The following is a 17,314-nucleotide window of genomic DNA, read 5'->3' as shown; positions in this document are numbered from 1 at the left end:
CGGGGTGAGGAACGCGCGGGTCGGGCCGCCGCCCGCGCCGCCGGCTCTCCGCGCAGGATCTCCGCCGCGCGCGCCCCTGCTCCCGTCCAGTCGGGGGTCCTCGCGGCCCCCGTGGGGGGATCCTAGCACGCGCTCAGGGGAGGCGGAGGCTCTGCTCCAGGCTGAGGGAGAGCCGGGTGTGATGCGACTTTGCGCGGCCCCGGGTATCTGGATGTGAAGTTTGGGCTCAGGCCGGTGGAGAGGAGAGGCGCGGTTCCTCGTGGGTGGCAGGGCAGGGCTCAGGGGGTTCTAGTCTGCAGCCGCTCTGAAGAGAGCTCCCCAGCTGGCGGTAGGTGCAAACCCGGGTGTGTGCAGAGGCGAGAGCAAGTCCCGGGGACAGCGCTCCGGCCGCTGTGTCCAGCACAAGGAGCCTTTGTCCGGCAGCAGCTGAGGGTCAGCAGCCAGTCACAGGTTGAGAGCGTGGAGGGCATCCCTGTGGGACCGTCTGTGCCGGGAGCAGGAATCAGCCCGGGCAGTCTTCTTGCCTCTTTGAGTAGACGACCTGAAATTGTACCGGATCAGTCCTTCTGCCCCAGTTCACCTGCCTGGGCTCCTAGAGTGTGTGTGTGTGTAAGTGTGTGAGAGTGTGTGTGTGAGTGTGTTAGTGTGAGTACAAGTTGTGTGAAAGTGCAATGAGTGTGTTTGGGGGGCTCCGTGCACCCCAGGAGGCTGGCCTGCCTTCACCCCAGCCTGAGCCAGCCTGGGTCCCTCCTGAGCCACCACAGCAGCAGTTGTCAGTGACACTTGTTTCCCTGCAGTGAGGGGCAGTAGGAGCTCCCGTAGCACTGACTGTCGCTGCCATGGAGCAGTGAAGGCCCTGGGCGGTTCTGAGAAGCGGGTCTGGGAACCTGGGAAGGAAGGTTTGAGGCCTCTGGCCCCTCGGTGCTCCTGCCCGTGCAGTTCCCCTGCTGCCTTCCACTCTGAGGTGTGATGGAGGAGAGAGTGGAGTTGTGGGGTGTCCCTGCATGGGGCTGTGTGAAGACCGTGAGGCAGAGGGTCGTCCTGTCCTGGGCCTCCTAGGTCCCCACCAGGCCCCTTCCCAGCCTGGTCCTGGCTCAGGTCCATTTGGGAGATGCAGGCTTTGGGGCTGTCCCGGGCGCACTGGCCTAGGACATTTTCAAGCACTTGACATTTTAATTCCCTGTTGGCATCTTGTGACCCTGGTGAAACCACACCTTGGGTCCAACCTGGAGAGATGCACCTTTGTGAACTTTGCTTAGTGCGCCATTTGGTGATGTCTCTGTCTTTTTTTTTTAAATTAATTAATTTATTTTTTACATTTATTTATTGTGTGTGTGTGTGTGTGTGGCCAGCTCAGCCTACCAGGGGGCGGGGCTGGCTGGCATGTGGTGCTGGGGGATTGAACCGAGGTCCCTGTGCTTTGCCAAGCCTGCTCCAAGTAGGTGCCTTAGACCACTGAGCCATCTCTCCAGCCCGTCCCTGTCTTTTGAGTCTCCTCTCCCACCGAGACTGGCTGGCAGGCTGCAGCACCACCCCAGCCCTGCGCATTGTGGCTGCTACCCTAATCTGAGTCTTTCCATAAACATTCATGATGTTTTCTTATAACTCAGTTATCTTCTAATACATAGACTAAATTATACCTCCTTTATTAGAAGAAAATTAAGGAGTCTAGGATAAAATATCCATATTTCCTTGTTTTCTAAAAGTGAGTGAACATGCCCTTTCTCCTGGTAGCACTCACATAGTTGGAATTCCTGGGATTGAGAAAGCTTCCCAGTTCCCTCCAAACCATGAAGGTAACACAAGATGAAGAAAGCCCTGGAAACACTGCTACAGGTATTTTATTTGTGGTTGGCTGCACAGCAGTTTTGTGTGATCCCAGGCAACCTGCTTCTCAGTGCCCAGCGGCCTGTGTGCCCCACCATGGCACCGCGGACATAACCAGAGAGTCCAGCCCCTTGCTGGAGAGCGCTGGTGATGACTGTAGAGGAGGCAGGTGGGCCTGGCTGGCGCGGCCGCCCTCGCCTCTGCCGCATTCCAAGCTGTGGGACCTGAAACAGGTAGCTCAGCCCCACCAGCCTCAGCATCCTTGTCTGAGGATGGTCGGAGCTGCTGCGGGGTCTTGTCAGGACAGAGCTGTGCAGAGATGGAGGGCAGAGCCCTGGCTCTGAGGCAGTGCCCAGGTCACTCTTGTCACTGTGGCAGCTTGTGTGGCACAGGCCCTGGCAGGGTTGCCTGAGAGCAGAGAGGCCCTTTGTGACCCTGCGGTGGACTGGCACCAGCATGTTCATAACATTCTAAGGTGTCAGATTTTTAAAAATCTGCAGGATATTTTCCAGACAGTAGTTAATTATTTTTGAAACAAACTGTTACATTATAATTTCTTTCTGTTATTTAGAGACAAGGTCTTTTTATTTTGAGATAGTGTTGCATCCTGTAATTCAGACTGGCTTTGAACTCACTATGTAGCTGGCCTCAAACTCTTGGCCGGTCCCCGATGCTTTGCTAAGCTTGTTCTAAGTAGGTGCTTTAGACCACTGAGCCATCTCTCCAGCCCCGCCCACCACTCCCTGCTTTACCACGTCTAAAAAGGCTCAACTGTTGTCAGTGTGTTCATGTTCCTGTACGTCTTATTTTATTGGTGGTTTGTCACAGAGCGGCAGCCCTCGTGGCACACACGTGGGTTCTCGTGGACTTGCACTTGACCTTTCACATGGCCCATTTAGGAAACTCAGGAATGTGGCGTGACCTTGCGGTGTGCTTCCAAGTCCCGTGTCAGTGACACAGGAGCCTCAGTTTACCCCACAGGGCTAAGAGAAACCACTTCAACCGCCTAGGCCTCCAGGCCCGAGAAGTAAGTGGCTCCTGAGGGGATAGCCCAGACCAGTGGCTGCTCTGTCTCCACAGTTTGGCTGTCCTTTGAGTGGACTTGTGAAGTTTATAATTAACACAGATTTAACGAGCCAGCAGTCAGGCAGGTTTGCTGTGCGCTGTCGTCAGGGCCGTGCGTCTTCTTCCAGTAGTCTGTTTCGGTGTAGTCTGTGTAGTTAACTTTTTTTTCTGTACTGAGGATTAAACCCAGGGCCTTCACACTGAGCTATATCCCCAGCTGAGCTTTTCTTATTCTGAGACAAGATCTTGCAAAATTACCCCAGGCAGAATTGAACTTGAGTTTTCCTGCCTCATCCTTCCAGAGGGCAGGGATCATAGGCATGCGCCACCAGCCTGGATTTGTTAACCTTGACATTCCAGTGCTGCGTCACACCCTGCCTTAAGAACCTCTTGAATGCCTGTTCCTCTAGAACAGACGCAGCCAGATGCTTTTACCTTGTGCCAGAGGCTCAGCACGACGACCTCGGCAAAGAGGCTTACGTTGTTCGCTCCATCACACGGCCCTGTGCCGGCTGCAGATATGTGTGCTCCTGCAGGTGCCCTGTTTGTAAATGTGTTGGGCCCTGAAACCTATGGCGAAAGTTGCTCTTGGGTCCTGGCCCTGGTCTGACAGGAACGAGGTGGACGTGAGAGTTCTGCGTCTCACTCACAAACATTCTGTTAGCCCAGCTAAATGCAGGTACAGGCGCTATTTATTTACAGCGCAAATCAATAGAAAGTAATTTTTACAGCACTGGAAATTCAGCAAGATTGAATAGGGCATTATTTTTGCTTTCACGTGGACGTCATCTGAGACACGCACAGTAGAAGGTCGCAGCGGTGAGCGTCTGGCAGCAGTGGGAGTGCTGCCCGCAGGATTGAGTACTGGTTCTCTGCACACCGCTTTCACCGCGTGAGAGGGCATCTGGACCCCCGCAAGGATTGAACTGTACATGGCCCCCACCTATGGCAGGTGCTGGGTGAAGGGCACACCGCATCTCAGGCCCTGGGGAGTCCCTACTCCATCCTCTGGGTTGGGGTGGCTGCCCCCTTTGAAGAGGGGCCAGTCCTGCAACGGTGCTCTGGGTGCCCAGCTGCTCTTCCTGTCTGGGGTGACGTCACCTACCCTGCAGGAATGGCTTCCTTCCTCCTGCCTGGTGCCTCTGTCCCGCCCCGGGGGCCCTCCCTCCCTTACCTTGACCACCACGGCTGCAGCGTGGGTTTCCAGCTCAGGACTCCCGTGTGTTCCTTGACATCTTGCCTGCCACGTGGGCTGCAGAGACCCAAGTCTCACTCCTTGTAGCTCACCTAGGACGGGGAGGCCAGTCACCAACAAGTAAACTCAGTGTATCATGGAAGGTTCTAGAAGGTAGCCAGAGTTGAGCAGACCTCATGCTGAACTGGGTGCAGACTAGAAGAGGGTGATGGCGGAGTGGTCAGTGTGGTGGTGGGTGGTATGCAGCCCAAGAGGAGGGTGCAGCTGTGGGCTTGGGGACCCCAACCCTTCCTGAGCAGGTGCTACCCCTGCCCCCACCTGGCCAGCCTTGGCTTTGGTGTCCACACTTTCCTATGTGTGTGTGTGTGTGTGTGTCACTGTTCCACAAGGGTCGTGTCCAGCTTTTCCCCATGAGTCCAGTGTGCTCCTCAGCCAGCCTTGCAGACACCTGAACCTGTCAGGACAGACGTAACCAAGAGCCACATTGGTCCCTGCTGAAGGGAATTTTACTGTTTGCGGGGGTTAGTGGTGAGAGTCATCTCTCAGGATCCTGGGTGAGGCCACTTGAACCACTGGGTTCTCTTTCCGTGGAGCATGTCTTAGAACAAGCAGATAAGGGGAGTGAGAAGGATCAGTGACAGTATGCCCTCCAGGGCCTGTGTTGGGAACACAGTCTTCAGGATCATTTCGGAATGCAGAAACGGCTTAGGTAGAAAAGCCCCGCTCTGGAGAGCTGCTGTCGGCAGTCCCTCGCTCAATGCACCGACTTTCTGGCTCAAGCTCTTGCTTTCGGGCAGGGGCCTCAGTCAGCTCTCAGAGCCAGTCTTCCCGGGTGAGTGGATGGCGGCCCCTGTGGTGGCCCAGACGTTTTCAGGGGAGTGGGGCGCCTGCCAGCGTGTGAACACAGTGAGCTGCACTCCGTGCCTCTCTGCCTGTTGGGGTCCCTGCCTGGGGTGCTGGCCCAGCCCTGTCTGGTGGCCCTGCTGCCTGAGGTGTGCTGTTTTGGGGCATGCAGGGCTGCTCTGGCCATCCTAGTGGCCAGGTCCTTCCCAGCCATGTGACCCATTCCTCTCGCACAGAAAGGAGACAGGCCTTTCAGGTTGGGCTGACCCAGGGGCAGTGGGCTGCGAACCGTGCCCGTCAGTTCTTTGGGCAGAGCTGGGGCTGCCTTGTCCCTCTTGGGCAGCCGCTGGACCAGTGCCAGAGCCTAGGGTTGGTCGGTGACAGGGTGGTTCCTGGCCTCTCTGGGCCCACCCTTCAACTCTTTCTCCACGTTGTGAAAGTGGAGCAGGGCACAGCTGACCTGGGAGGCTCCGGGCTGTTTGGGTCTGGGTATTTGTGGTCACCCTTCTCCTGTGAACCTGGTCCTTCTCAAGGGTGTGGTCCCTTAGCGCATTTTTAGTCTTGTTCTGAGTGTGTTTAGCGAGCATCCACCCCTCTTCCGTCCCTGTTGCACAATATTTCCCAACTGCCTTTGGCTTTATTTATTTATTTTTAATGTACTTGGTTGTTGCAGGGTCTCACTATGCAGCTCGGATTCGTGTTGATGCTCCTGCTTTCAGCCTCCCCAGTGCTGGGATTACAGGCCTACACCACTACACCCCCAGACTCTGGCCAGCTTAGCCTGCCCTAGGGGCTGGGCTGGCACCGCCTGTGATGCCAGGGAATGAGCCAAGACCCTGCGCTCGCCTGAGCAGGTGCTTTAGTCCACTGAGCTGTCTCACCAGCCTTTGGCTTTACTCTTGAGGTGTCATACCCACCTGCTCTCTGGAGACACACGTCACAGGTCCATGGGGGACAGGTGTGGGCCTCCCTGTCCTTTAAGGCAGCAGCTGCCTGCCACTCACCATCTCCACTTCCACCTGCTGTGCCCGTGGAGCCCAGGAGCGTAGGGGTGCACGTGGGGTGGTTGTGTCTTGGGAGCGGCGCGGCGCCAGCAGGTTGTCCCGGGCCGGCATGCGTCTGCCTCTGCCCGACCGCTGTAAGAGGAGACTCGTGGCACTTGTCTCTGCTGCCCGGTGCCAGGATCAGATGACCCGAAGTGCATGGAAATAATCTGTATGTTTCTGTAGAAGTAGCCAGGGGAGGGCTGTTAGTTTCTTGGGGTTCTCAAGTGACAAAGGGTTTTTTTTAACTTGAAAGTGAATGAAAATACATCCTTTTCCCCTCCCACTGGAGACGAGGCTTCGAAGGCAGGGCTGTTACCTGTGCAAAGCATCTTCCCAAAAGCCAGGCCGTCAGGTTCCTTAGAGCCCAGGAAGTTGGTGGCAGCCCTGGTCCTGGGCCAACCCAAGAAGGGTGTGGGGGAGGGGCGAGGCAGGGATGGGCTGAGCCTGCAGGGACTCCTGAGGAGAGGAGGGGTTTGCACGGGCCCTTTCCCGAGGTTTCACGTGGGCTCTGTCACAGAGACCTGGGAGCCGTTGAGGGGAGCGTCTGTCCTACGTGCCCAGTCCTGTTCCCCTTGCCCTGTGGTTTCTGCATGGCAGGGCATAGTCTCACACCTGTCTCTGGGTGGAGCCGGAGCCCAGGGCCTGGTCACACTTGTCCCAGTCCTGTCACCTGGATGACCCCATGAGCACCCTGACCTTGCTTCCGAGGTCCCCTGCCAGGTCCCTGTCGGCGTGGACTGTGATGAGGCCAGCTGCTGCCTGAGCCTCGCCCCTGTGCGGTGCTGCTGTCCCACAGGTGGCTCGAGGTGCAGGCGAGTGGGGTGCTCCGTCTCCCCAGAAGTGAAGCGCCGGTCGTAGCTGTGGCTATCACTGCCTGGACCTTCCTGCGGGGGCCACCCACTGTTCAAGTGGGGGCCCAGGCCACCTGGGAGGGAGGCCGTGACGTGTCACAGGTTGCACGCGCATTGGGTGTCCTTGGTGATGTTTGTGTGCAAACGTGCACACATGCCAGCGGCAGCCGGAGCTCCTGCACAGCTGCGGCAGAGCTGTGGGGTGGGAGTCATCTCTGTCCCCAGACAAAGTCCTTCCTGTCTCACCTGAGGGGCCAGGGGAGCCCCCAGTGGGGAGGACAGCAGCAGAGATGCTCAGAGGACGGAGCTCACACCTGTGGCTGGGCCCAGTGCTGTCACCGGGGGAGGGAGGGTGGGCAGGCGGGCTTCGCTGTGGTCTCGGCGCTGCCCGTGCCTGAGCCTTGCCCTTGCCCTTGCCCATGCCTGGCAGGCTGGCGCTGGGGCTCGGTGACTAGGCTTCAGCTATCAGGGTGACTGCTGAATACTGTGTGGCCAGGGTGGACCAGGTGTCTGTAGAAGCCCACCTCCTCTTCCTCCACGGAGCTTCAGCGCTGTGCAGGCTGGTCCTTCCTCCCTCTTGCCCTGCACTTACCTCAGACACTGAGCCGGACCTGCATGTGTGGCTGCCACCTCCTTGGTGGGGGCAGCCACCTCTGTGGCTCCGCGAGCCTCAGCCCACAGACCCGACCTGTGACCAATGCTCAGCCCCGTCCCATGTCTGTCCCCTCCCGGGTCAGGGCAGTCTAGAGGGGACCTAACTAAGCCTATTGAGCTCGGGGTAAGGTGGTCGTGGGGTGGTCATCGGGATGCCCCACCCAGCCTGAGCAGCGAGTGTCGTGCCCCTTGTGGCCCCTGCCCTCGGCCTGGGCTCCTGCTGCATCCTGTGAGTTGGGCAGTGGCGAGCACCCACACAGCACTGCGTAGAAACTGGCCTCATGAAGCGCTGCCCTCCGGGGTGCCCAGCACATGCCTGAGCCACGGAGGCAGCAAGGAGGAGGCTCGCGTGGCCATCCTGATGCTCAGACAGTGAAGCAGAGTGAAGTTGTGTTTGTGCCCTTTTTTCTTTTCCTGCCTGGGGGGCAGGTAGGAGAGAGGCTGATTTGGAGACAGTGTGGTGAAGCCCTGTCTGGCTTCCTACCTTAAAGCCCAAACACTAGCATCTGGCTTACTGACAAGACAGATGTCACCATTGTCACCAGAGTGGATTGGGCCTGCCTGCTCATGAAGCCAGGCTACTGGTTGGGCCACTGGTTGTTGGTACAGGTCTGCAGGGAGCAGAATTGCTCTTTGGGGGCTTGCCTTGGGCCTGCCCTGTGCAGGACCCCGTTGTGTGTGGAGCAAGGTTGGGCAGTGGCTGCTGGATGTTGGGTTTGGAGTTCCAGTGGGACAGGATCATTGGGCATCACCTGTGTCAGTGCCCAGGGCGTAGAACCCCCATGGCTGCCTGTAGTACACCGCAGGGCACCTGGTAAATTCTGAGCCCACTGGTGTCTGTGAGCTTGCTCTCTTTTAAAAATATCCAGAGCCTTACTAACTTTGTTATAACAGAAGCATCATTCATTCCATTGGGGAGGGATGCCTCGCTCACTGCATAAGCCCTTGGACCCGGGGCCTGCTGGGCCCCCACTGCTGAGGCTCATGCTGTCCAGGGCGCTTGAGGTCAGGAAGGTGTGTGCGCCTGGCTTGTGCCCAGGGTCACCTGGTCTCTTGGGGAGGATCTCAAAGGATTTGACTCCAGATGTGTTCTCCAGTGCCATTTTGTTTTTGTCTTAATCCAAAAATGGTAAGGTGAGTTAAATAACATCAGAAATGGATGGCCTTACGAAGCACCAATGGCCTGTCCAGGCGCTGTGGCTATCGTGCCCTGTGGCTGTCACGCCAGCTCGCTCCTGGCTGTCCCCTGCAGACCTAGGTCGGAGGTCACCATCCCTGAGACAGTTTGTGGGGATTCTGAACCCAAACAACACACTCTCTGGAGAGGAGAGGCGCTGTAGGGGCCTCGCAGCATGGGCCCCTGGACGTGAGCAGGCCCAGGCCACACGTCCCTCTCCTCATCAAGGACCCTTTGGTGGTGTTTTTGCTGCCTTCCTGCCCAAGTGGGGGATCTTGGGGACCTTGAAATACCACCTAGAAATGGAGGTGACATCTGAGGGGCAGAACTTGGCTGTCCCTAATCCTGGCTGGAAATAGGACTGAGAAGGAAATCCTCTTTTCTCTGAGCAGGGAGATGACTTAACTGTTTCAGCGCTGCCCACTTCCTGGGCAGAAGGGCCCGGAGGTGAGGGACACAGGAGCCGCCCTGCATCTGGCACTGGGCAGAGGGTGCGGGGCGCAGGCCAGCCCCACCAAGCCCCACCCGGCCTGTGGCCCCGGGTGGCTCCTGCTGTGCCATTTCGTGCCAGCATTGGCGAGGGCTTCTGCTGGCCCCGGGCCTCTGTACCCGGACGGCCCCTCTGGCCACGTGCCTGGCTGGCCCCTTCTGCGCTAACCTCTGCGGACACTGCACCGCCTGGGCCGCAGCCTGTCCTCTGTCTCTGCCTCCTCAGTCCGCTTTGGCTTTAGTTTCCAGGTGGAGAGCTCGCCGGATTTGACCTTCTGTGCCCAATTTCACGTGAAGTGTGACTTTCAGGCTGATCAGAATGTGTTGGGCTATTGAATTAATAAGCGGTGGATTGTGTGCGCTTTTTGCGGTGGCAGAGCACGTGACACAAAGTCGATCCTGTCGGGCTCGGCGCGCGTGGCTCCCTCCTCGGACCCGGGCCGGTGGACGTGGCATTTGTTCCCCGGATTGGTGCCACACGTTCCGCTTTCTGGAGAAAGCGTTTCCAGTCAATAAAGCAGACCGTGGGGGGGGGGGGGGAGGAAACTTTGGGGAACCTGAGCCCCGCTTAAGTTTTAATGGGAAACGTACCCAGGCGGGAGGGTTTGCCCTTTAAATGATCGGTGGTGCTCAGTATTTTTAAAGGTAAACACTTGAGCAAGGGAATTTACTGAGCTTTACGTTTGCTTAATTAAGTGCTCTGAGTGGCAGGAAGCGGGGCTGTTATTCCAGGAAAGAAAATAGGGTTTTTATCTCAGGGCAAATAGAACTTCAGTAATGAGAGACAAATGCCGTAAAGTTACCTCCAGCTCTCAGGCCGCTGATGTCTTCCCGCTTGAGAGCAGTCACAGTTTTGTCGCAGCACACTGTGTCAGCGTTACGTGGCTTTCCCTAAGTGCATGGGTAAGGGGTTTAGGTGAGATTGTTCTCCTACTAACTGGCTTAAATAATTTTTGTTTTGTTTTGTTGAGTTCTCACTCTGCAGTTCAGGCTGGCCTGGAACTCACTTTCAGCCTTGAACCAGCAGGCACCCTCCTGCCTCAGCCTCCTGATGCTCTACTCATGGGCGTGCGCTGCGCGCCTGGCAAGTTGAGCGTCCTTCCCTTTTTGTGGCCCTAGAGATTGAGCCCAGCATTCACACCCGCCAGGTCAGTGTCGCCACCCCCAGCCGAGCCCCGCCAGTCGTCTGTCTTTTCAACCTGTGATGTTCATGCTTCCACGCCCCCAGATGACTGAGAAGTAGATGGATTAAACTTAAAGTTGTGTCTGGTGTATCCTGTCACTTCCCTGGGAGGCGGTGCTGGTGCTGGTCCTGCAGTTAAAGTCTCCAGTTTCATAAATCACCCTGTCCTTTCTGGGTTTTTTTCTTTTTTTTTTTTAATTATTTTTTTTGTACAGGGTCTTACTAGGTAGCTTGGCCTTGTAGTGACCCTCCTGTTTTCAGCCTCCCCAGTACTGGGATTGCCGGGGTGCACCATCACGCCCAGTCTCAGTGGCTGGCTCATTGTGCCTGGGGGCGGGGCTGGTGGGCATATGGTGTCGGGGATCGAACCCCAGTCTCTGCGCTTGCCTAAGCAGGCGCTTAGTCTGCTGAGCTGTCTTACTGGCCCCACCCTCTTTTCATGAAGCATGGCCTGGTTTGGGTCATGAAGGTCCTCTTCTTGCTAGTTCGGGCCTTCTAAGAGTTTTGATTGAATAATCATGTCTCACAGAGTTGGGCCATGAAGACACCCCTTCATGGCAGGCAGTCTGGGGCGGCCAGGAAGATGAGCTGTGAGTGCCATCCAGCACTCAGGCCTCCCACTTGAGCTCAAGGAGTGGCTGGGGCTGGCTCACCTGCAGCTGTCCTCGCAAGTGACACCAGGCTGACTCACATCTGCCCGCAGTGTGCACTGCTTTTCTCACTGTGATAGAGTCCCAGGGGAGGACGGCACAGTTCTGATCCAGAGCTTCGAGGTCCCTCTGCTCCGTTGCTTCTGGGTCTGTGGTGTGGCGGACATCGGGGCAAGAGCACACGGTGGATGACAGGCTGAGGGACACAGGGCTGGGATGCCACTAAGACCTGAGCAGGCCCCGCCTCCCCGCCTCTCCCCATAGCACCCATAGGACCTAAGCCCACAGTGCGCTGGCTGTCTCGGACCCAATCCAATGCCTGGAAACTTCCATTGTCTACCATGGGCAGGGCTGGCAGGACCAAAGGTGTAGAAAATCTAAGATCGTGTGTCCCTGATGTCCCTTCACTTAACAGGCCTGGCTGGAGGACAGGGACACTTTGGTTCATGCTGTGGGCTCCAGGGGGCAGGGGCTGAGTGTTCATCTGGGGGAGGTGACAGTAAGCAGGAACGGAGTCACTGCCCACCCAGGGGGAAGCAGAGGCTAGGTGAACCCTGCAGGGCCCCCGTGACTCCCTGACCTGTCATGAGCATGTGGTGGTGCGGAGGGCCCGGGCCCATTAACAGCAAAGGCTGAGAATGATGACAGTGACTGCGAACCCTGACCCAGCACAACTGTCTGCCGTCATTACCTGGGGTCCTGACACTTGCTGTTCCTAGTGGGAGGTGCAGATGCGAGGGGCCCAGGGAAAGTCAGGCAGCTGTCATGCTGTGGCTGGCCCATCCCTGTTACACCCTCTGCTTTCTGTCTGGTGGCCATGACCCACAGCGGGTGCTGTGGGGTGGTGCGTGTCCCCTCATGACTTCCAGGTCCTTTGCTGTCATGCCTTTGGGGCTCCTCCATATGGCCTGTACATCAGAGGACCACGCCTTCCACGTTGACTGCACAGTGCACCAAGCACCCACCCTCCCGTCACTGGGCCGTGATTGCTTTCCACAGCAAGGTGCTGACCCCAAACCTCCTGAAAGTACCATTGTCCTAGTGCCCACCCCCACGCCCAGAAGCACATGTTGGGCCATCTGCACCTTTGGAGAGCTGGGCCTGGGCCTTCTCAGCTGGGCGGGCTGCTGGGGCCAGCTCCTCTGCTCAGCCTTGCCACACACCTGGCTGGTCCCCCATTCCTGGCTGGTCTGGCTGGTCCCTGCACCTGGCAGACACTGCTCTCTGGCACGTGCTGCAGGCTCGTCTCCCCAGGCTTGCAGCCTTTCACTGGAGTTCCTTGCAGAACTGACTTCCTGTTCTGGCCAGTGCCTCTTCAGCCGGGGTGCAGCTGCCTTGCAAGGGATCGGCCATGTCTCCCACCTTCCCCCGACCTGCGGGTAATTTCAGATCAGTGTCCTGACTGCTGGGAACTTACAGGCCCCAGCTGCTGCTTGGGAGCTCCAAGGGCCCAGAGAAAGGTGCTGGCCTGGGAGAGGGCCAGCCGTGTGGTCCCATGCAGGGACTCCTGAGAAACACTGTTTGCTTCTCTTTCCACTTAATCTGTGCAGGAGGTGGTTCAGGTCAGGGCAAGGGGTCAGTCTGTTTCCTGGACTGCGAGTCCCCAGCCCCTCACAGAAAGTCACCTGCTGGAGGGGATCCAGCGGCCTAACAGATGAGGGCTACGCACCTCCACGGGGGAGCACGGGTCAGTCTCTGCTCCTGCTGTGAGCTGGGCCCTGGCCAGCTGCGGTGTCTGCTCCCTGCGCTGCGTTCACCTCCTGAGCTGCCTTTCCCAGGTCGGCTCGGGCTCAGCTCAGCCACTGCAAAGCAGCACCTCTCCCTGCCCTCTCAGGCTCTGAGCAGGGTTCTTTGGGAAATGCCTTTCTGGAAAGCACTGAGCAGAGTCAGAGCAGCATCCCAGGCCCTCGGGTGCTTTTCACACCTCGGGGTGTGAGACTGTGGGTCCCTGTGCATCTGAGATGCTGCCATTGTGTTTGTAGGGTTTAGTTTTGATCTGCTGATTGGTTTTTAGCCTCTGGAGGACCCACAGCGGGGCTGACCAGCCTGGTTCCCTGCTTGGATCCAGCGATGTTGGCGGGTGAAACAGCGGCCGCTGTTAGTTGCTTCTACACAGAGGACTGCGCCAGCCCCCTTGCACTGAGTGGGCCCCACCCTGGCATATGACACGGCTCCTCATCACTGCAGAGCTGGGTGTAGTGTTTCTGCTTCTGCCAGGCTGCTTTCCTTTATTTTTACCTCCTCTTGCAAACAAACAAACTTTTCCTGCTCCCCACCACCCTCGGCTGTGGTTGGTGGCTAGGGCTCCCCAACATGTCCCCAAGACCTATTTTTTCTCTTTTGGGGTGACAGTGGACCTGGTAGGTGATTTGAGCCCCAGCCCCGCTTGGGGGCAACCAGGCTGCAGACTGGGACCAACGGTAAATCGGATCCAGCACGATGCAGCCTCATGTGGCTCAGCGCGTTGGCAGGAGAGGCCTCTAGGAGAACAGACTTCAAGGGGAGGCCTTGCTCCCCCTGTTCTCCAGCCACTGCCATCTGCCCTGTGCCAGGTCCTCCATAGAAAGCCACCCACGGCCCTCTGTGTGCTGGTGGACAGGACGAGTCTCCAGTGCGTGGCCCATGCCGCAGAGCCGCACCCAGGCAGGCCGAGTCTGGCGACGCCTGTGGCTGTGCAGGTGTAGTCTCCACATTCGAGGTTCACAGGTCCTGCTGGCACAGAGCTCAGACGCGCGGCAGACCAGGCACATAGCTGCCCGGTTGTGCCCAGCTGCAGTGGCAGCAGGTGGAGCTGAGGCAGTAAGGACCCCATCCCTGGAGACCCCAGGACAGGGCACGCCTGAGCCAGGGCCCTGAGGATGGCGTGCTGCAGTGCAGGAGCAAGGGCCGGACGGCAGCAGGAATGCTCCATGGGTGCTACACAGCGATGCCTGGCTCCAGACCCTTTCTGCAGCCGTCTGTCCAGCAGACGCCTCAGCAGTCTTAGTCTGGTGTAGGCAGCGGCTTTCTCCCCCATATGCTCATGTTTCCTTAGCAAGCGTCTTGCTGGTGCTGGGGTGGCCAGATGCAGAAAACCACCCGCCTTAGGGGCTGGGGAGATGGCTCAGTAGAATAAGCACTTGCCTGGCAAGTTTAATCCTCAGTTCCAGCCAAAAAACAAACAAACAACAGAACAAAACAGAAACAAACCACCCACCTTAGGGGCTGGGGAGATGGCTCAGTAGAATAAGCACTTGCCTGGCAAGTTTAATCCTCAGTTCCAGCCAAAAAACAAACAAACAACAGAACAAAACAGAAACAAACCACCCACCTTAGCCTTCAAGCTGGGAGAGTTGGCCATTTACTTCGGCAGTTTGGAGGGCAAAGAGGAGCAGAGTCGCAGCAAGCATGTGTCTGAAGTGTCCCCACAGAGCCAAAGGGGCTGTACCCAAGAAAAAGATGGCGTGAAACAAAAATGCAGCCCTGACCTTGCTGCATTGAGACTTCCAGTGCCGAAGACCTCTTCCTTGGGTTATTGCTGGCCAGAAATATTCTGTAGGACACTTTGGGGACATTGCAAATTTTTAGTTTACTATTTAGCTGTAAAGCTCTTGTGTGTGTTCAGTGCATCCCTTAAAATAACTTGGTGTTGCAGGTACCGGGAAACTCGTAGCTGTTCCTGGTGATAACTTGCCGTATTTTTAGCACACTTAGCTGCGGTACTTTTCTGCATTGTTCATCCTGTAATTAGAGAGCACCCTCTGGGGATGAGGCGCTGTGCTAGGTGTTGCGAGTGCAGAAAACAAAACAAGAACTGGTCTCTTCCCCCTGGAATTTAAAATCCAATGGGAGTATCAGGGACTCTCCAAAAAATGTGACACAGGGCTGGGGAGATAGCTGGGCGGTTTAAGCACCTGCCTGGCAAGGACAAGGACCTGTGTTCGATCCCCAGTACCATATGCCGTGCTGGCCCCAGAACCCCAGGTGCACTGTGCTGGCCACCAAAGCCAGGTGTGGTAGCACACATCTGTAATCCCGGTGCCGAGGAGTCCGAGAGAGGAAGATCACTATGAGTCTGAGCTGTGTAGTGAGACCCTGTACCAAATAAATAAATTTTTAAAAATGTGACGGCACCACAGAGAGCTTGGTTTCTGGTCTTTGCTTGGGAAAGAATTGGGCCGCACAGATGTCATGGGTAGGCCTGCTGGGCCCCCTTCCTGCCTCCAGTCTGGTCCCTGAGGCCACGGGGCTGCCGGGAGAGTTTGCATTGGCCCTTGTCAACTCCCGCCCTGCCTGCGGGCCTGTCCACAGCATCAGGAACACTGTAAAGGCTCTCCTCATTCTGCGTGTCCCTCATGGAGGGACACTTCCTGGTGCGGCGGGGGCTTCCTGGTAAGCAGAGGAAAAGCACCCTTGCCCTGCAGCAGCGTGGCAGACTGCCTGGAAAGGGCAGTGCAGTGAGCATTTCAGGCCCACAGAGCTGCACGGTCTGCAGCTGCTGTGCTGTCCATGAGTGTGGCAGGACACGGCCACTGGTGAGAAGTGGGAAGCTTCATAGAGTGGTCATGCGTGGCAGCCACGTGGGCTGCTGCATGCTGTGCATGCCGGCTGGGATCAGTGTGGACGAAGGCTTTGCCCTCACACAGGGTCCAGAGCATGGTAGTCTGTCTCAGAACCCATGTGACCATTCTCTGGGTGGAAGGCGCATGTTAGTGTGGCCTGACCGCAAGGCCGCCCTTTTGTGACATGCCATCTGTGACAGATCAGAAGCTTTACCGCTCTTGGCTGAGTACATGCCCTCTTGCGCTGGTTTCCTGGGCTGCCTGTGACTCTGCAGGCTCAGAAGGAGTAGGCCCTGGCCCTGTCCCTGCTGTGTGGCTGGCCGCAGAGTGGTCAGTATCTCTGTGGTGTGTGAATCCTGTCACCAGAGACAGCCCCAGCATTCTGCTATTTTTAGTCACCCTGCTGTCTTTAGCTGTGTTGTCAGCTGCTGCAAGCTAGGAGGCCACCACGACTGGAGTGAGGCTGAAGGAGACCCCGGCATTGGCACCTGCTATGACAAAAGCGAGCTGGGAAGATCTGGGGCCACAAGACTCCAAGGACCATTGCTTTGATCAGTGCTGACTCCAGTTGGAAACAGACTGGGGACAGGGCCACCTTCAGATGGCTTCTGATGGTGACTTGGCAGATACCCAGGTGTCACAGTGACACCACAGTAGCACCAGTTCTCTGTTAGCCAGAGTTTAAAGTGAGGACATGGACAGCGTGATGCCTAGTCCTGCCTTTGGGGTGTGGAGGTGTTCGCTGTCATGTTCCCATCCTTGGGAGCATGCCATGCAGCCTGTGTGGTCCTGGTGGTGTGGAGCGGTGTGGCTCTTCCCGGGCAGTGGTGTAACCATAGGCGGCCGTGCTAGAGGTGGACAGCCACAAGGCCGCGGCTGTTGGGGAAACGCGGGTCGTGCTTCTGCCCCTCGCCAGTTCTCTGGACACCCAGTGCAGTCTCGGAAGATTGGTGTGCGCCTTTCAAGACGCGTGAGCCTGTGCAAAGGGCGCCTCCTTTGGGAGAAAGGTGCCACTCTCGCTCATGAGGTCCGTGCAGCTTACTCGCGCTTGTAGTCCTCTGCGCTTCAGTTTCCATGTGGTACAGACCTCGCAGGCGTGCTTTGGTGACGCTGCGCAGATAGTAAAGAGATGAGTCTCGTTTTTCTACATTCTGAATGCTTTAGTTTTCTGGACTGTTTAGCAGTACTTGCTGCCTCACTTCATTTACAAGCCCACACCAGCAGATCTGCTGTCCTTTGCTGAGAGCCTGTTGGTTAGCCTGGTGCTCACAGAGCTTGGGCCATAAAGCTCGGCTTTTATGCTGTTTGGTGGTCAGGGAACTTATCTCATGAAGAATTGATGAGTTAAAGTGGTACTTCGGAAGCCGAACCACCAGGAGGTGGGTGTTTGGGAGCTTGGCTGATAACTTTACAGCTTCAGACAAATAAAGAAGTTTAAAAAAAAATAACTAAGGCTCAAGTGTGAATCAGTGTGGAGGTTTCCGACCTGAGCTTGGGTCTGCCTTCGGATGGAGCGAGTGAGCCTTTCCTGCGACTTGGTCACCTCTGAAGGGCAGCAGTGCTGTGAGCTGGAGGCAGCCTGGCGCCAGCGAGCTTTAGTAGCCAGAAGTCGAAGACAGAAGTCAGTTTTCTTGTGTTTATTTCTGCTTGGTTCTAGTTTTCGTTTGTAAATGACTAATAGCCCTTGTACCTATTTATGGGACACAGTGTGATGCTCTGACACACTATATCATGGTGTAGCACACTGTGTGCCATTCTGACACATTGTATCGTGCTGTGGGCCACGGAGCGGT

General features: G+C 56.9%; 1 protein-coding gene across 6 annotated transcripts in view; it reads left to right on the top strand.

Moving 5' to 3' along the window:
* Positions 1-1,791: 1,791 nt before the first annotated feature.
* The window catches only part of Atp11a (ATPase phospholipid transporting 11A), a 76,024-nt gene continuing 60,501 nt past the window's right edge, over positions 1,792-17,314 (top strand). For all 6 annotated transcript variants that reach the window (XM_023715217.1, XM_023715214.1, XM_023715216.1 and 3 more), the window contains exon 1: positions 1,792-1,836. In XM_023715217.1, coding sequence (XP_023570985.1) covers positions 1,807-1,836 — 30 coding nt within the window. In that variant the 5' untranslated portion in view covers positions 1,792-1,806. The remainder of the gene's footprint in view (positions 1,837-17,314) is intronic.

This window comes from Octodon degus, unplaced genomic scaffold (genome assembly GCF_000260255.1).
Source record: "Octodon degus isolate 3935 unplaced genomic scaffold, OctDeg1.0 scaffold00039, whole genome shotgun sequence".
In the NCBI taxonomy this organism is placed as follows: Eukaryota; Metazoa; Chordata; class Mammalia; order Rodentia; family Octodontidae; genus Octodon; species Octodon degus.
The sequence above is the reverse complement of the archived record's forward strand: the minus strand, read 5'-3'. Positions and strand labels throughout refer to the sequence as shown.